Source organism: Spermophilus citellus (genome assembly GCF_964194105.1).
Source record: "Spermophilus citellus genome assembly, chromosome: 10".
In the NCBI taxonomy this organism is placed as follows: domain Eukaryota; kingdom Metazoa; phylum Chordata; class Mammalia; order Rodentia; family Sciuridae; genus Spermophilus; species Spermophilus citellus.
In genome coordinates, this window is record NC_138197.1 from 117306559 (window position 1) to 117326021 (window position 19463).

General features: G+C 37.8%; 1 protein-coding gene across 1 annotated transcript in view; it reads left to right on the top strand.

Moving 5' to 3' along the window:
* ANO4 (anoctamin 4) overlaps positions 1–19463 on the top strand; it is a 333674-nt gene that overhangs the window by 225654 nt on the left and 88557 nt on the right. Inside the window, exon 9 of the mRNA XM_081311559.1 lies at positions 18056–18162. Within this exon, the coding sequence (XP_081167685.1) occupies positions 18056–18162 (107 nt within the window). The remainder of the gene's footprint in view (positions 1–18055; positions 18163–19463) is intronic.

Consider the following 19463-nt stretch of genomic DNA (forward strand, 5'->3'; position numbering starts at 1 on the left):
AAAAATCAGGCTTGGTTTTAGAATATTTCAGAGGTCACTTTCAGAAACCCTCATTATGGCAATATTCTGTCAGATTTTGTTATGTACATGCCTAGGACAGAGAGAAGACCTCCTTCCCAAAGACCATTTCATTTTCTAGTTCCCTGTATTCCTTAGGTTCCATTCAGGGAAATAGAAACTTAGTGGTTACTTTAACAGAGAAGCAATATGAGAAAGTGAAGAATCACAGTATCACGATGGCAATGATAAAGTCACACAGATAATAACCACAAGAAGTGAAGTCCCTACTGCACGCAGGGTTGGTAGAGCTAAAGGAAAAGGTTGAGGAATCAGAATCAGGAAGCTCAGAGGACTGTCCCAGTGGAGTTGAGCTTAGACCTCTGATGATGAGATGCTATCTCTTGATGCTAGTACCCCAGGGACTGAGACAGTGCAGTGAGTCTATCTTGGGGAGTGGTTTTCTCTTTTAAAGCTGGAAACTAGAACCAACTGTCATTGTGAAGTTGAAGGATCATTGCAAGGGGAACATTGTCAGGAACAGGCAGGCGAACTAGAAGGACCAAGTCCCATAACCTCTTATTTCCTCCCAGTCTCCATCGAGCGCCTTGTACTGACAAAGCTTGTCAGAGAGATGGGCAGCAAAGCAGAAATGTCATTTTTAGAAACTGTGTTATAGCACCATAGAAAAGAGTAACAAGGGGGAAAGAGATAACTTCATATACAACACATTCCCTGGATACATGGACTTTTATAATTTGACTTTAATTCTTTGGTTTATATCATCCTCAATTAAAATCAAAATGTCTCTTGCAAAGGTGAAAAACTTAATGTTATTCTTTATGTATACCCCATTATGAATAGTCAAAGATGGGGAGGAGATATTTGAGCTGTAGCTGGGAGGGAGGAAGCCGTAAAGGTGGAAGAGGGGGAAAGGGGCCAAAAATGAAAACAGAGAGATCATGGAGGATAAATTTTACCAACTTCCTTCCAAAATTTGCAGATGCATGGAGAAGTTTCTAGGACTTTGCTGCTCACTGCAATATAAAGGAACTATAGAGAAGCAGACAGATTTGTCTCACCATCAACACACAGGACAACTCAGCTCCTAGAAGAGAATATGAAAACAAGACCCATGGCCAAGACTAGACTGAGCAGTAGCTGTGAATGAGTCACTGAATAAAAAATTTATGCAGTGACAGTCGCCTGGGTAATTCAAGAAAAATGTTACTATTGACTGAATTATAGTAGCACCCTAATTAGTGGAAGGTTGAGGGCATGGCTTATTCTAACTGGGAATTTTCTGATCTGGGGATTAATTAGGAAACATTATTGTTTCTAGACTTGTTTTATAGATTTAAAAAAAAAAAACCCTCTTCCCTCTTAATTCTGGCTCACTTTTAAATACCAAATAAAATCTCTAATAAATTTGAATCTCTAATAAATTTGAATATTGTAATGTTTTCATTATAAATATTCATTCATTTTAGTTCAGTGAGTAACAAGAATTAGACAGGACTAGACAAAGGCAAATGAATCACACTTTCTGCCCTTGAGGGTCAATGGTTAAGTTCACATGAACTTTGTTTAGAGCACAGGATCTGGGGTCAGTTGAAGAGGGTCCCCAAATCCCAGGTCTGCAGCTCAGAAAGCATGTGGTCCTTAGCTTTAATTTTTTTGATCTATAAATAATGACAATAATAATAACAACAACAACATTGTAAAAATAAAAATAGTAAATCAGTGCTTATGGCAATTATTTAATATGTAGTATTTTGTTAATTATATCAGTGCAATCTGATATATAAATAATTAGGTAATTTTACTAACATGTGAACTCTCTATATATTGATTTCCATGGCCCAGTCTTAAAGATTAAGTCTGGAGTATTGTCAGTTTCAGGGTATCACTTTTTCCTCTTCCTCTTTTCTCCTCTTTCTTACAGCATTCTTTCTCCTTTCTTTCCCCACACTTTTCCTCTTCCCGTCTCCTTCTCATCTTCCTGAATTATCCAGATTACCATTCCTCTCCCCAGGTTTTCTGTTTCTGTGTTCATCTTCCTGATGTCAAAGGTGATATTTGATCTACTGAATCTTATCAGCAGGTTTTCAACCTTTGACCCCATTAATGTATATTCTATTGTAAGGTAGATGATTTTTAAAATTGTTTATTGATTCCAACCAATGATTTGCCAGCCTTTTTCTACATGACAGGTGGTAATGTTTACTTATGTCACACACCTCCTCATGCTTTCCTGTGTTGCTAGAAAGCACATTAGAATGCACAGGAGTAAGGTGAGGTTATTGTAAAGGTGCCTAGAATGCATTCTAAGGTTTTACATCATCCCTAAATCTAGCAATTCTAACCATTCTTACATCAAGTTAGTTGCACAGCTCACACAGCTCACCACTGATCGCATCACTTCAGAATGTTGTGTCATGTCAGTGAATTAGAATCCCAAATTTGACTGACACTTCTTTCCTGAGACCTATCCAAATACACATATACCCTCAGACCCAGCAATGCCATCCCTTGGTACGTACTTCCTTAAAATGCTTCCACCTTTGCATCATACAGAATGTTCACCACATCATCATTAGTAATATTAATGAATTGGAAATAGCCTAAATGTCTACCAGTTGAGAGAATGAGCCAACAAATTATACTGTCCTCATTTAATGGTCCTCTAAGCAGCAGGGGATATAGCTCTTTGTATCAATATGAATCAACATTACAATTGAGTAAGCAGAGCACGTTGCAGGAGAAGAAGTGAAGTTGTAAAGCATATAATACTGTATTTTTAGGAATAAGTTCATATTGGAGATCATGAAAAACCCCTGATGGCGGTAACCTCTGAAGGGAATACAGTTGAAGAGATGTACACAGGGGGACTCCAACTGTATTTGCAAATTTATTTTTTAAGTTAGTTAGTGGGCACATTGGGCCTTGATATTATTCTTGGCACATTTTTATGTGTGTAAAAATATATCACTAAAGGAGAAAGATCCTCACAAGACTAAATTTCAAAATAACAGGTACGTGGTGACATGTTTAAACTGCGAGGGTCAGAAATCCCTACAAAAAGTGACAAATAGCCATCTAATAAAAATATAAAATTACCATTTGCAAGTACATATGTGCATAAGCATGTTGCGTTTCAGCATCTCCTGATCAAACATCCTTCTGATTTAAACATTTTTTTGTCTTTATTTGAAAGATAAGGATCTGAGGCTTAGAGAAGTTTCTATTCTAACTTCAAATAGCACTTGGCAGAACAAAGATCTTATCCTAAATTTGTTTTTATTTTTAACTAAATAAAGGAGATATTATATTCTTTCATTATGTTGTCATCCCAATCAATAAGATATAACCCAGCTGTGTTATTTGGAAGAAAAAAATTACCAGGAGCTCAGAAATTTTAAAAAATTATTGCAAGCTGGAAAGCATTTTATAAGCTCTAGGGCTCAAAAAAAGTAAATTCTATCTATCCACGAGGCAGATTCTTCTAATAAAGTCCACCTCCAAATTGGAATATCATATTAGTCTATCTGATTTAGTATACAAAATACTGAGCCCTAAAAGCAATAAGAATCATTATAAAGATATTGACTTGATTTCAAAATAAATGTCTTATTTTTTTAAATAATTCTATTTTTAAAAAACTTGAACTACCTTGGCAAACATATTATTCAAGAGAAATTCTTCCATTCTTCTTTCCTTCCTTCATTCCGTCCACCCATTCTTCCTTTCTTCTCCTATCATCCTTTAAAAAATTGAATTATTGAGAACTCAAATTACTAACATACGAGATGAAAAAGGCAATATCACAACAGATGCTACAGAAATACAGAAGACAATTAGAAATTATTTTGAAAACCTATATTCCACTAAAATAGAATATAGTGAAGACATTGATAAATTTCTTAGGTCATATGATTTGCCCAGACTGAGTCAGGAGGATACACACAATTTAAACAGACCAATATCAATGGATGAAATAGAAGAAGCAATCAAAAGACTACCAACCAAGAAAAGCCCAGGAACGGATGGGTACACAGCGGAGTTTTACAAAACCTTTAAAGAAGAATTAATACTAATACTTTTCAAGTTATTTCAGGAAATAGAAAAAGAGGGAGCTCTACCAAATTCATTCTATGAGGCCAACATCACCCTGATTCCGAAACCAGACAAAGACACCTCAAAGAAAGAAAACTACAGACCAATATCTCTGATGAATCTAGATGTAAAAATCCTCAATAAAATTCTGGCGAAGCGGATACAAAATCATATCAAAAAAATTGTGCACCATGATCAAGTAGGATTCATCCCTGGGATGCAAGTCTGGTTCAATATACAGAAATCAATAAATGTTATTCACCACATCAATAGACTTAAAGATAAGAACCATATGATCATCTCGATAGATGCAAAAAAGCATTCGACAAAGTACAGCATCCCTTTATGTTCAAAACATTAGAAAAACTAGGGATAACAGGAACTTACCTCAACATTGTAAAAGCTATCTATGCTAAGCCTCAGGCTAGCATCATTCTGAATGGAGAAAAATTGAAGGCATTCCCTCTAAAATCTGGAACAAGACAGGGATGCCCCCTATCACCACTTCTATTCAATATAGTTCTCAAAACACTGGCCAGAGCAATTAGACAGACGAAAGAAATTAAAGGCATAAAAATAGGAAAAGAAGAACTTAAATTATCACTATTTGCGGATGACATGATTCTATACCTAGAAGACCCAAAAGGGTCTACAAAAAAACTACTAGAACTAATAAATGAATTCAGCAAAGTGGCAGGATATAAAATCAACACACATAAATCAAAGGCATTTCTGTATATCAGCAACAAAACTTCTGAAACGGAAATGAGGAAAAACACTCCATTCACAATATCCTCAAAAAAAAATAAAATACTTGGGAATCAACCTAACAAAAGAGGTGAAAGACTTATACAATGAAAACTACAGAACCCTAAAGAGAGAAATAGAAGAGGATCTTAGAAGATGGAAAAATATACCCTGTTCATGGATAGGCAGAACTAACATTATCAAAATGGCGATATTACCAAAAGTTCTCTATAGGTTTAATGCAATGCCAATCAAAATCCCAATGGCATTTCTTGTAGAAATAGATAAAGCAATCATGAAATTCATATGGAAAAATAAAAAACCCAGAATAGCAAAAACAATTCTAAGCAGGAAGTGTGAATCAAGTGGTATAGTGATACCAGATTTCAAACTATATTACAGAGCAATAGTAACAAAAACAGCATGGTACTGGTACCAAAACAGGCGGGTGGACCAATGGTACAGAATAGAGGACACAGAGACTAATCCACAAAGCTACAACTATCTTATATTTGATAAAGGAGCTAAAAGCATGCAATGGAGGAAGGATAGCATCTTCAACAAATGGTGTTGGGAAAACTGGAATTCCATATGCAACAAAATGAAACTGAATCCCCTCCTCTCGCCATGCACAAAAGTCAACTCAAAGTGGATCAAGGAGCTAGATATCAAATCAGAGACTCTGCATCTGATAGAAGAAAAAGTTGGCTCCGATCTACATATTGTGGGGTCGGGCATCAAATTCCTTAATAGGACACCCATAGCACAAGAGTTAATAACAAGAATCAACAAATGGGATTTTCTTAAACTGAAGAGTTTTTCTCAGCAAGAGAAACAATAAGAGAGGTAAATAGGGAGCCTACATCATGGGAACAAATTTTTACTCCTCACACTTCAGATAGAGCCCTAATATCCAGAGTATACAAAGAACTCAAAAAATTAGACAATAAGAAAACAAATAACCCAATCAACAAATGGGCCAAGGACATGAACAAACACTTCACAGAGGAGGACATACAATCAATCAACAAGTACATGAAAAAATGCTCACCATCTCTAGCAGTCAGAGAAATGCAAATCAAAACCACCCTAAGATACCATCTCACTCCAGTAAGACTGGCAGCCATTATGAAGTCAACAACAAGTGCTGGCGAGGATGTGGGGAAAAGGGTACTCTTGTACATTGCTGGTGGGACTGCAAACAGGTGCGGCCAATTTGGAAAGCAGTATGGAGATTCCTGGGAAAGCTGGGAATGAAACCACCATTTGACCCAGCTATTGCCCTTCTCGGACTATTCCTTGAAGACCTTAAAAGAGCGCACTACAGGGACACTGCCACATCGATGTTCATAGCAGCACAATTCACAATTGCTAGACTGTGGAATCAACCCAGATGCCCTTCAATAGATGAATGGATAAAAAATATATGGCATTTATACACCATGGAGTATTACGCAGCACTAAAAAATGACAAAATCATGGAATTTGCAGGGAAATGGATGGCACTAGAGCAGATTATGCTTAATGAAGCTAGCCAATGCCTAAAAAACAAATACCAAATGTCTTCTTTGATATAATGAGAGCAACTAATTACAGAGCAGGGAGGAAGAGCAGGAAGAAAAGATTAACATTAAACAGAGACATGAGGTGGGAGGGAAAGGGAGAAAAAAGGGAAATTGCATGGAAATGAAGGGAGACCCTCATTGTTATACAAAATTACATATAAGAGGTTGTGAGGGGAACGGGATAATAATCATGGAGGGAAATGAATTACAGTAGATGGGGTAGAGAGAGAAGATGGGAGGGGAGGGAAGGGGGATAGTAGAGGATAGGAAAGGTAGCAGAATACAACAGTCACCTATTTGGCAGTATGTAAAAATGTGATGTGTAACCGATGTGATTCTGCAATCTGTATTTGGGGTAAAAATGGGTGTTCATAACCCACTTGATTCTAATGTATGAAATATGATATGTCAAGAGCTTTGTAATGTTGTGAACAACCAATAAAAAAATTGAATTATTTATGTTCACAGTGTGAAGAGTCAAATAGTCCTACAAGCTTGGTTAGAAGAACAGCAATGACAGTAACCCCCACCAACTCTTTATCTTTCCTCATCTGAAGGGACAACCACTTTCCTCTTTTAGCTGATTCTTTTGGTAATTACTTCCACATATCTAAATAAATTATTTTATTGTGAGTTTTTGTGGGTTTTTAGTTATAGCAGAATCTATTGACTTTCTGCTACAGGGAATAAGATTTAGCTTATTCCTGCCAGTTCCCGCTACAATGGATACCTATTCCTTATCCTTTCTGTGTACTTATATTATAATTAGAAGCATTGTTATAATGTATATTAGTGTTTACATCATTATTACTGTATAAGTGCTACTCAGAGCTGTCACATAGAAGAGCATGACTTATTTTCCTGTCCTGCATTTTTAAAAATTCTTTTTTAATTTTTTTTGTTATTTTTAGATGTACATGACAGTATTGTTTTTGATTATTGTTTTTGATTAAATGTAACAAATTCTCTTGATTTTTAGTTTTCAAAGTTTTTCTTTATACTTTCCATTAATTCCATCTTAAACTGCTAGTTGTCACAATTTCAAGATGTTCAGAGGCATCAGATAAGCAATTTGTTTCATTTTCTTGGGGAAATCACCCTGCAGCCTTCTGACAAGTTCCAATCTGAACTTCTTGCCTTCTACTCCTGGTACAAATTGTTCTGGAATTTCCCTTTATCAATATCCTTGTGTTCTCTGGGTCTCCTGCCTGTGTTGCTTATTCCGTTTCCTGGACTTTTATTCCACTCTTTTCACATCCTTCAGTGACATCCTGATAGAAAGATTGCATGACAGGTCATTTTTTTTTTTAATCTTGCACACTATTATGGGATGAATCACATTCTCCTAAAATTCACATGTTAACATTCTAACCCTCAGAATGTGACCTTATTCAGAGACAGGGTCTGCAAAGAGGTGGTTAACTGAAAATGAAGTAGGGCCTACTTTAATATGACTAATACCATTATATGAAGAGGAAAAAGAGGAGCACAGAGGGAAAACTATGTGAAGAAACACTGGGAAGACTACTGTATATCTACACGACAAGGAGAGAGCCCTCAGAAGAACCCAACACTCCTGACAACTTGATCTCAGACTTCTAGCCTCCAGGATTGTGAGGAAATAAATTTCTGTTGTTTAAGCCACCCAGTCTGTGATACTTTGTTATGGCAACTGGAGTATACCAATACACATTTATTATACTTCACTCTTTTGATAGTTTGGCTAGGTATAGAATTCTATAGCTAGCCAAAATTATTTTCCCTCAGAATGTTGAAGATCTTATTCCATTTATTTCTAAAATTCAATATTGTTGCTGAGAACTTTAAAAACACTCCAATTCCTAATGCTGTGTAACTTTTCTCATCTGTGATAGCTTTTATGTTAGTATGTTTGTCCCTATTATTCTAAAATATCATAGTAATGTACCTTGATGTGGTTTTATATTCACATATTTTACTGGATACTCAGTGAACCCTTTCAACCTGGATGCCCCCTTATATTTCAGTTCAGAGAAGTTTTCTTGAATAATTCTTAAAATTTTTTTAGATGATTTTCTCCTTTATCTCTTTGCCTGAAATTCTTGTTTTAAATAGTAGATTTCCTGAACTGATCTTTAATGCTCTTATCCCTTTCTCTTCTTTTTTATTAACCTATATCTTTTTGCACTAGGAGATTTCATCAATTTATTTTCAATGCTTCTAAAGAGTTTTACATTTCTATTTTTTTAACTTTTAAGGATTATTTTTATTTTGATGATGTTCTGGTTTTTCAAAATATATTTTGAGCTCTTTTCCCAAAAATTGCAAATATCTTCTCAGTTCTCTGGGGTTAAGTATTTTTAAGAAATATTTATTGGGCTGGGGATGTGGCTCAAGCGGTAGCGTGCTCGCCTGGCATGCGTGCGGCCTGGGTTCAATCCTCAGCACCACATACCAACAAAGATGTTGTGTCCGCCGAGAACTAAAAAATAAATATTAAAAATTCTCTCTCTCTCTCTCTCTCTCTCTCTCTCTCTCTCTCTCCCTCTTCCCCCCTCTCCCTCTCCCTCTCCCTCTCTCCTCTCTCCCTCTCTCTTTAAAAAAAAAAAGAAAAAAAGAAATATTTATCACTTTATATAACCTAATTTCCTCAAACATGTTTCTTTCTGTTTGTTCTCGTTTGTCTTTTTGTATTATCCTCTGTCTTTTAAGTTAATAGGCTTCCTCAGATATCTAGTAAATTTTGACTGACTGTCCATATTTAAGAAAAAGAAATCAAAACTTAAGTTACAGTTCTGAATAATAGGTGGGACCTCATACATGGCTGGATGGTTTCATTTTGGAGTCTTCACTATCAGTATCTTTAGATCTCTTTCCTGGGTTGGTCAGATTCCCCAGAGGACATTTTCCAGTCTCCTGCCTAGAAAGTTAAGGTCAGGCTGCCAGGGTTCTAGAGCCTGAGAGGATGGGAACAGCTGCTGAGTCTCAGCTTCCAGTCCTCAAACATTCACTTGATCCTCTAGTTTTCACATGCTGTCCCTACCTGTGACTATGCATGGTGTCTTACAGTTCAATAATTATGTAAAATAGCCTCCAGTCTTCTGCTACAGTACAGGCAAAGATCTGGAGAGCTAATTTCTTCCTAACAGATTTCAAATATTTACTTTAGTATACTTTTTACCCAACTTCTAGAGGTCACTGGTGCCCCAATTCTAAGTCTTTACAGAATTTTGTAGTATAAATATGATCATTCACGATTTTTTTGTAGCACTCTTGAAGATTTAGCATTTCCTGATCTAAAACTGTTGCCACTTCTTTGTTTGCACATTCCAACATTTTGTTGCTGTTTTTCTCCTGCTGTTTCTTCCCTTTATTACTTATACCTTTATTGAATTACACACACGTAAGCACTATTATTTTCATGGAGTTTAGAGAAAGAGACAAATTGAATGCAAGTGATTAATTTTCTATCTTTACATGGAAGCCTGAAGAGCAAGTATTTTATAAATTCCTATTAACTCTCAGATAGCAAAGATGATATCATGAAATACAATTAAAAATGAGTGGATTTTAAAAAATGTCTCACATTGCTTTATATTCCAATAATTTATCGTGTTAATCCTAAAAGTAGGCTTGAAAATCTTCACTAGTCAGGATTTTGAATATTATATATTTGGTCCCATAATCTTCTCATCCTTTTATTCTTAACAAGTGTACTTAAGATTAAAAATTTAGTTTTTGCATTGCACTTGCCTAAATCTCAAAAACTCTTAATAGGCCTTGTCACATAAAAAAAAATTAATTGGTTGCTTTGTTCCTATTTAGATTTTCATTAATATGAGGATATAATTTAAGTGACAGTTAACTATCATTTTGCTTCTCCTTGTTAAAAAAGAAATCTCTATTTAAAAGTCAAACTAAGAAGGATACTTGAATATTTATTTCTAAGGCGTTATTAACCTTTACTTTTCTTCCTGTGTTGTCAAGTAATACAACTTCAGCCATCAGAAAAGGTAGGTAGATTGGTTATCTTTGCTACCTAATAATCTACCACAAAAATTGCTGACTGAAAATTACATTCATCTTATTTGCTTGTGATTCTTTGTTTCCCCAGCAATTATGCTAGGTTCAGCTGGGCAGATCTTCTACCGGTTCCTCCTGGAGCCAATATCTAGCTACAGTTTTTTCTGCTCAACTGGCTGCTCTTGGCTGGGTTTCTCTCTCCTTGGGGTTTCATCTTCAGAAAAGCTAGCTCAGGATTCTTTACCTTAGCCTAGCAGTCTTGGGGCCGCAGGCTAATCTGGTAAGAGGGAAAGCTAGGTCTAACCATCATAAAAATAATTTCTCCCACATTCTGTTGATTAAAGCTTGTCACAAGCCCTGCAGTTTCAAGAGGTAGAGAGATTGCCTCTACCTCTTGATGGTAGAAGCAAGAAATTAACATCCCAAAGGAATAGGGAGGAGAACCACAAGGACAGGGAGCTTTGCAGCCATTTTTGCCATCTACCACAGCGCCCTCTGGCTGTAACTTATTCATATTTTTCCCTCAGAGAAAATGTACTCATTCCCATCCTAGGTCCCCTATCGATACCATCCCAATATTGCACCAGGCTCAAAAGGTCCAGGATCTCCTGTTCTTCATCAAGTTATGAAAATCCTTGGATACAGCTCCATTGCTGTGGCCAGAGACCTGTAAACAGAAGAGACAAGTCATCTGCCTCCTACATTTTCAAAATGTAGTGATGGAACAAGGACATAATCGTGACAATAGGCACTACTATTCAAAATGGGGAGCAACAGGAAGCATGTCATTTTTATTCCCCCAGACTAATTCAGAAATTCAACTGACACTTGGTTCATTCTCCTTTATTCCAGAAAAAAAAGAAAAAGAAAGATGCTTTCATCTATTATCTGGCTTTGTTTTCTAACTTGTCACCTGTCTTAGATTTTTAAATATGGAGATCCAATAATGTGTCTAAAATTCTAAAATAATCCTAAAGACCCATATATAAATAGTCAAATGCTTCTTGATAAAATTACCACTTCCTCTTGAACTTGTAAACCACAGAGATTTAAAATTTTCAAACTTTTGAGAAAACTTACTTGTTTTATCAATCTCCAAAATTCCCTAATATATGTTTTAAAAAAGACTTTAAAAATCTTCTTCATTGCCTTTATTTCACCCAAAAAGCAGCATCACATACAAACATTATTATAGGATGAAACTGATTTTGAGAAAACTTTAAGTTAGGGGAATAAAAAGGCAAAATTTAACTATCATATAATCTGACAATTTCTGATACATCCAGAGGGCCTTGGGGTCATAAGGAACATGGTTTATTAATCACTTGAGCCCTAGAGTAGGGAATAAGACAGAGCCCTACCTTCATATTAGGAGTTTGCATTCTACAGGGAGGGAGTCCCAACAGTGGACTGGAAGACAGGTGTCTCCCACTCATGCCCCAATTAAAAATTTCAGAGAATAAACTATAATAAGGTAAAATGAGATAATGGGATAGGAACAGTGATTTTCAGGTAAAAGAGAGACTTTCTTACCTAGACTGGTGACATTCGAGACCCAAATGGTGGAAAGAACTGTGTAGACCAGAGAAAGGAATTTGGCCTTTATTCCAAATCTATGGTAAACCATTGGAAATTTAAAGCCTAAGAATAATTATTCATTCTTTTAAAAGATCATTGTGTTTGTTCTATAGAAGATGAACTAGAGGGAGAGTGAAATACAAAGAACTGTTAAATGGCTATTACATACTGTAATGTTTTCCTGGGAAGAGCTTTTAAGAGGGTAAGAAAGGACCAGATTCAAGATCACAGTTGGGAAAGACCTGCAGAACTTGATGGATTGGATGTCAAACATAAGAGAAAGAGAGTCAAGGGTGAATTTCAAGTTTGTGATTTATGAAATTTGGTGCATAGCAATGCCATATTTTTTAAGATGGAAGAGAATAGAAGAAAGGGGAATTTTTCTTTTACAAAGGTGGAGTATACATTCTGGATACTATGTAACCCTGTTCTTGGTCAATTAAAGATTTATGACCTGTGTTTTCCTAACAAGTAACTGCATCCCAGAAAGATTTGATGACTTTCTTGAGACCACACAACTTAAGTGGAAGAACAGGACTTGAACCCAGGTCATTCGACAATTACACATGGTCTTATAGGGCACACTTTTTCCCTCTCATGCTTGCCTGCTTAAGTTACTGTAGCCATAGTAAGGTACAAGGTCCAGATTCCATCACTTAGGTAGTCAGTGGCTGGTCTCTGCCTGCATGCTCAAAATATCACCTACAACTTAGGCAACCGTTTGCCTGCACTTTCAATACAGTATCATCTAGCCACATGTGGCTGTTCAAATTTTATTTTTAATCCACTAAAATTAAAGTTAACTTTCTCAGATGCACTAGCCATAGTCCAAGGGCTCTGTAGCTGTGCATAAGTGATCAGTATTATAGGGCATAGTGCAGAGAGAATTTTATTTTTTTAAACAATGCAGGCACTTAAAAATCCAGGGCATTGCACATACTAGGCAAGAGCTTTACAAACTGAGCTACTTCCCCAACCCAGAATGTTTTTATTATCTCAGAAATTTTTATCCAAGAGGGTTGAACTTTAGGTAATTCAAACTATTATAAAATGTCCCTTGGTTCTATGAATATGATGAAAATGGAGTCTTATCCTAATATCTGCAGTCCAAGAGGAAAGTTTAGAAAAAGAATTGAGTTGTTTTCTGCTTTGAAAGTGGCACATTTCATACTAGGCTGATTTTTAAACCCAGCACTAATGAGCCCCTTTTCCCAATTCACAACCTTGAAAGTTTGTGTTTCTCATTTTATCTAATAAGAGCAGAGGATTCTCTGAGAAGGGGAGCTGGGTTTGTTTCACCTTGGCAACCTCTCCCTCAGAACGCATACCACCCTGTCGCTTCCCGTTTTCCACCTGCTTCCATATATACACACACTCAGTGACAGAGCTTAGGACAGTGCCAGCATAATATTTACTTGTTAAACAACCCAGCATATTACAGTATTTTATAGCCCTGCTATGAACAGTTGGTATAGGAAGAACCTATCAGTAAAGAGCAAATACAACTCCAGGAGGTCAGTAGCTAACACTCATTTGCAAGGCATATTTCCTCCCATTCCTTCTTTCCTAGCCTAGAGGATATGGGGATCCCAATCCCCCAGCACCCCAAGTGAAAGCCCAGGCTGCTCACCACCATAGGAAGCAGAAGGCTGGCTGAGACTCTGGAAAAGAGACACTGGGGGCTTCAGGCTCCAATCTGCCCATTACTTATTGAGCAGGGCATGAGCGAGGCATCCAAAAGATCCCCTTCACATACTTATGCACAAAGGCAGACCTGTGCTCCTAGAGGTTTCCTTTTCAAAGAATTGAGAAGATATGGAACAAAGAAGATGGTTTCTGAATCCCTTCTTGCCAGTTGCTGGTTGTATGAATTTGGGGAATTGATACAATCTCTCCAAAGGGGTAGAACAAGGAGATGTGTGTACCAAGCTGTGTTCTCAGAGTCGATCCCCCACCAGTTCAGTTGATTTCCTTCTTCATCCCTCAGAGGGATGGTAAGGATAGACCTAGAATATAAACACATTTTCTTCTTAGGCTTTCTTTAAAAAAATTGTTTTTTTCCGTTTAATAGGTAGTATACATGATAAAAATGCCCTAAGTGTACACAGTGAGGTTTCCTTTCCAAATTTCCAGCCACTTTGTTCTCCCAGAGGCAACCAGATGTGTGTATACCCTTCAATGGTCATTCTATGTATGCACCAGAAAATATGTATGTCAATATATTTCTATCTGGGTGCTTCCTTATATGGATATTTTCCTCTGATACAAATAACTATGTAGCTGTTTTGAATTTTGTTTTCTCCTGGTACTATCTGGGAGACTTTAAATATTTTCACTGAGCATCCTTCATCTCTTTAAAGTATCTCACTGTAGAGTTGTATCATATTTGTTTATCCTACTCTTCACTGATGAATTATTAGGTTATTTCAAGACTTTTGCTATTATAACCCATGCCATAGTGAACATTCTTGCACATCTGTTACTTCCCACATGGGTAAGTATATTTGTAAATTTCTAAAAGATTAATTTCTGGGTCAGAGGATATATAATGAGGACATGCGGAATTTTGGTGAATCTGGTCAAATGACCTCCATAGAGTTTGTACAAGTTTTCCTCCTCAGCAATATATAGGTACAGAACTGAGTTTATCAGCCCACGTTGAGCCCTGCTCAGAATCTTGGGGCTCCAAGTCTTATATTGGCCAGAATTTTTCATCTTATATCATGTGTATGCATGCATGCATATAAGTGCAATCTCATTTGTGTTATTTGTGGCTAAGAAAAGCATGAGGATATGATATAGGGAAATATCAGTCTTCAGTGCTCCTTCTCATAATCCTCCTGTTGGAAAGAGTGACAGAGAAAATGAGACTGCTCCATGCCCCACCAGAAGAGCCTTAAATGTGCAATGTTAAGGGAATGGCTCTGTTGGTAGTTGAAAGAAATGGAGAGGACAGAAAAGGCTCCAAGAAGCAGGAATAGGGTCAAGATTTAAGGAGATGAGATACAGTTCCATAGCTCCTAGCCTGGCTAGTGTCCTCCAGAAATCAGCTCTTTTGATTTAACTTTAAGTATTTGTCTGTACTTTGCCCTATGCTAGTGCTATAATACAGAGATGGGCATGGCTGATATGTGCCTTCAAGATACTCATACAGACAAGCCAGGAATATAGGCAGATAATTTTGATATAATATGATAGAAGCTACAGTAGTAGTGACAGCTAACTCTGGGAGCCTAGAAATGCCAGTCAGAAGGCACAGCACTGCTTGTTGTCTCACCTAATTATATGAAACCCCCGAAGAGTAATTATAGTGTTATACCTATTTCACAGATGAGGAAATCAAGATCCAGGAAAGTTGAGGGATGACCCCAACACCACAGAGTAAGTGGCAGTGCTGAAGCATAGACTAAGGTCTGTCTCACTTCAGAGTCTTAAGAGAAAGCAGTGATGATATTAAACACATTGAGGGCTTTTAAGCACATCTCCCTCTTCATCCATTCAGTGGTTTCTGCTTCCTCCTCTGGCATAGCACCACACTGCATTTCAGGGTGAGGATGGTGTGTGGAACAAGAGCTTTGGAGGGAGATATACCCTGAGCTGAGGTTGCAGGGATGCATGGAAACAAGAAGAGCATTCCAGGCAGAGTTTCTCTTGGGCTGACCTCAAGCAGAGCCAACCTGCAGGAGGCTCTGATGTATAGAGAGAAGCAGGCAAGAGGGGTGACTAAGAGGGCAGCCTCTGCAACCAGATCCTGGTTTGCCCCTTGGCAGATAAGTGTCTTTCAGCACATCCCATAACCTCTCTGATTCCTCACCTGTATAATGGAACAAATAAGCCTCATGTTGTGGATAGTTGTAAGGATTTAATGAGTTTGTGCATTTAGGGTGTTTAGAATAGTGCCTGGCACATGTCCCCTATATGTGTTCTAGGCTCCAGGTACAACCTAGATATAAGGAAACTGAAATAAGATTTTGGAGCAGGCCCCTCGTTCTTATTATAGAGAACCATCACACATGGGCTCAGAAGATGAAAAGTGGTACTATAAAAAGAGAAGGAAGCAGAAAAACATTTCATGGAGGAGAGATATAGGCTTTTAGCCCCAAATTGTCTCATCAAGCATAATCGTGCTTATCAGCTTTCAGTTATCATCTGAAATTGTTAGTCAAAATGGGCTTTTTATTTGTTGTCTATCTCTTTATGACATCTTTATTTGGTATTAAAAGGTAATGGCCTGTCCCAAATAAGGTGCAAAAGCAGAGAAAGGTCAAATAAAAGGAACTGCACTCAATGTAACTCTTGGTTTTTCTTTTTTCTTCTTCCTTTCTGATGTCATAAAATGTCTTCAGAAAACCCAAGAGAAAATACGAGATAAATGCTGCAGCTTCCTTGTTTACGCACACAGCATTCATCTCTCACCCACCACGTCAAATCACCTTTCTCTGAGGGCAATATTTTCTAAGACAACCCAAGAGAAGCAAAAGTGGGAGGAAAATACTTCTCCAAGGGATCAGTTCTTGAGATGTACTTTTGTCTTCATATTCTCCAGCCTTTCTCCCCTTTATCTGTCATTCCACTCTCATGTTCTCAACTCTGTTCCCCCAAACTGAGCCCCATGCCTGGACCACCCTTCCTCTGGGCCAGTTTTGTCTCATCAATTACAATTAATCAGCCTCCATCTTCTCCAGAAAAATGTGTCAGCTATTTCCTCAGCGTAAACCCATGACCTCACATATCCATGTGCCAGCCACTCACTGGACCCCAGGTCTATAGCTTGCTGTCCTGAGTGAACCCACAGTCCTATGTGGGAGAAAAGGCATGAAAAAGGAGGTTGAGTCTACCTTTCTCTGCCATAGGCTCCTGTTCGTCTTACCCATTAGACTGTAAGCTTTTCTATTTTGCTTGCCAATGTGTCATTAGTACCTTATGGAGTGCCCTTTGTAACTATCTGATGAAGAAATGAATACAATGACAATACAGAATGACCAGTCAATCAATGTGCTTGCAAGGCAAGAAATAGTACAGAGGAGGGAACGCTGCATTCTGTGAGGGACAGAAAACAGTTGGAGCGGTGGAAAGCTAGAGGAGATGATCTCAAAGCTGGATTCCAGGGTGGTGGTTATTAATATTTGTATGTGTTTTCATGGAGTCTGACTTATAGGAGGATCCCAATAAAAGTTTACTAAGTTGATAAACTTTTAAATTTTAAGATGCAATTACACTTAGTGTTGCTAATATTCTACCATATTTCACATTTCTGCATTTCTGGGACGAGAAGACACGGCCATTTTATGCTAGATTACATGACCCTAAAAGCTCTCCCTGTTACCTAGTAGGGTAGGAACACCTACTAGACAGTCCAGTGTTGTGTATATGAGTGTGTGTGTGTGTGTGTGTGTGTGTGTGTGTGTGTGTGTGTGGCCTATGAGCCGTTTGAAAGCTATAAAGACTGGCTAGTCCACTGGTTAAATGTTAAAAACATATCTTAAGTTTATGCTTAAGCTTATACTACTGGGTTCCCTCCAGTAGAGACCGTGGGAGAGTGAGAGACAGAGATGATTTCCCAAAACTGGCCCCTCACCTCACCCCTGAGCCAGACCAGAGTTCATTACCGAACTTCTATATCCACCACTCAAGCCAGTTTCAAATCTAAAAATTCCTGGAGAACCACCTGATTATAACATGGGAAGAGTCAGGGTAAAGGACATGGAGATAAAAACAAAACAAATCTTTAGTTGAATCTATTTCATGACCTTACTAAGCAAAAGTGAAAAAAATAAGACCTATATTTGTTATCAGTTCGTTTTAAGGTTTTATAATTTCATTTATCTCCAGCTCCTTCCTGGCTTAATGCTGTTACTGCTCAGAATTCTGAGAACCAAAACTACTTAGACTCATGGTCCTACTGCTTTGGCACCATCCCTGGGCTCTCTCCTGCTGTTCATTTAGGATGGCTTCAAGATACCTCCATCTGAGCAGCACCCAATGATAACACATGAGATCTCTCACTGCCAATTAATCCTCAGCTTTGTGTTTTCAATGTGTGTGTGCAGCTTCATCATCCACAACAAAGACACTTTCTTCAACAATGCCACAAGAAGTAGAATTGTACATCACATTCTGCAAAGAATAAAGTACGAAGAAGGAAAAAACAAAATCGGTGAGTGGCATATGGAGTATGACATACTATATTTAGATTTGGGGATTAGTTTTCTTCCTTTGATTTCATTACTTTTGAGTCAATTCTAGAAATGCTTATCATTTATAAAACCTCCATTACTTTGATGAGTTGTCCATAAGTGTAAAGTCTTCCTAGCATCCTTATGTATCTTCTCTAAAAAGCACATCATGTCATTAATCTAAGATTATGGAAAATTTCTCTCAACTCTACAAATATTTATGGAGTGCCTACCTTGTGCCAGGCACTGAGCAAGGAGTTAGGGAGATGAGCACAATTCTACTCTGGAGATTTTGCCCAAGAAGGTAGAGGGAGAAAACAACAAACAGGTAAATATAGTAAGTAACATGAAGAAATTAAAATGGGTGGTTGCAGAGATAGACTGGCCAAGGTAATTGAGATTGGGTGGTCAGGGAAAACCTCCTGAGAACCTGAAATCTGAATTGAGACCTGAGTGATAAGGAGGCAGCATGGGAGGATGGAAGGTTCCAAGCTGAGGGAGTTGTCACACTTAATTCTCCAAATAATCACCTTCCCCATGAAACAGCCTCCACAATTTATATTTTAGGCATTTTTTTATGAGAATCTTCCCATATTAAATTACCAAATTTCCTGCCTTATTAAACAGGCAATCGTGTGTTAGAAAGGTTTGGGAGGCTTAGTCCCAACAAAGATTTTACTGAAACTTTTAATAATGACCTATATCAGTCTGGGTTCAATAAAGAAGCAAAAGCACATATAATCTGGACAGGGAAAGTTTAATATAAATAATTAACTATGACGAGAGATTGGAGTCATGAAAGATTGGCTGGTCAAGGGAATGCTGAAGAATAGAAGAATAGTAGAGATTAGCAGTTTCCTCTGACAAAGCTGAAATCCAGACCCTATTGGCAGGGGTGCAGCTGGGCAAAGGAGTCTGGTGGAGTGCTGCTGGGGGTCTGCTGTCTGGAGTACTGGGAGAGCTGCCTACATGGGTCTAAGGGAAGTTGTTCATTGGCATATGTTGTTCCAGTTGCGCTGCTCTGTGAAGCCACCCACAGAGCTACTCCCTTGGGGAGTGTCATGTGCTGCTGGTTACCACATACTACAGGAGATGGGTGCTATAAAAATGGGTGCAGCAAAAGCCTGGTGAAAGATACCAGTATCAGGAAGAGGAACTCCTTCCTCCATCAGTTAACACATAGAGGTATTACCAGCTGACAGCTCCATTACTGCAAAGCACACAGTCAAGATGCATTTGGAGCTAAAGGGCACAATACATTGATAACTGATACATAATCTAT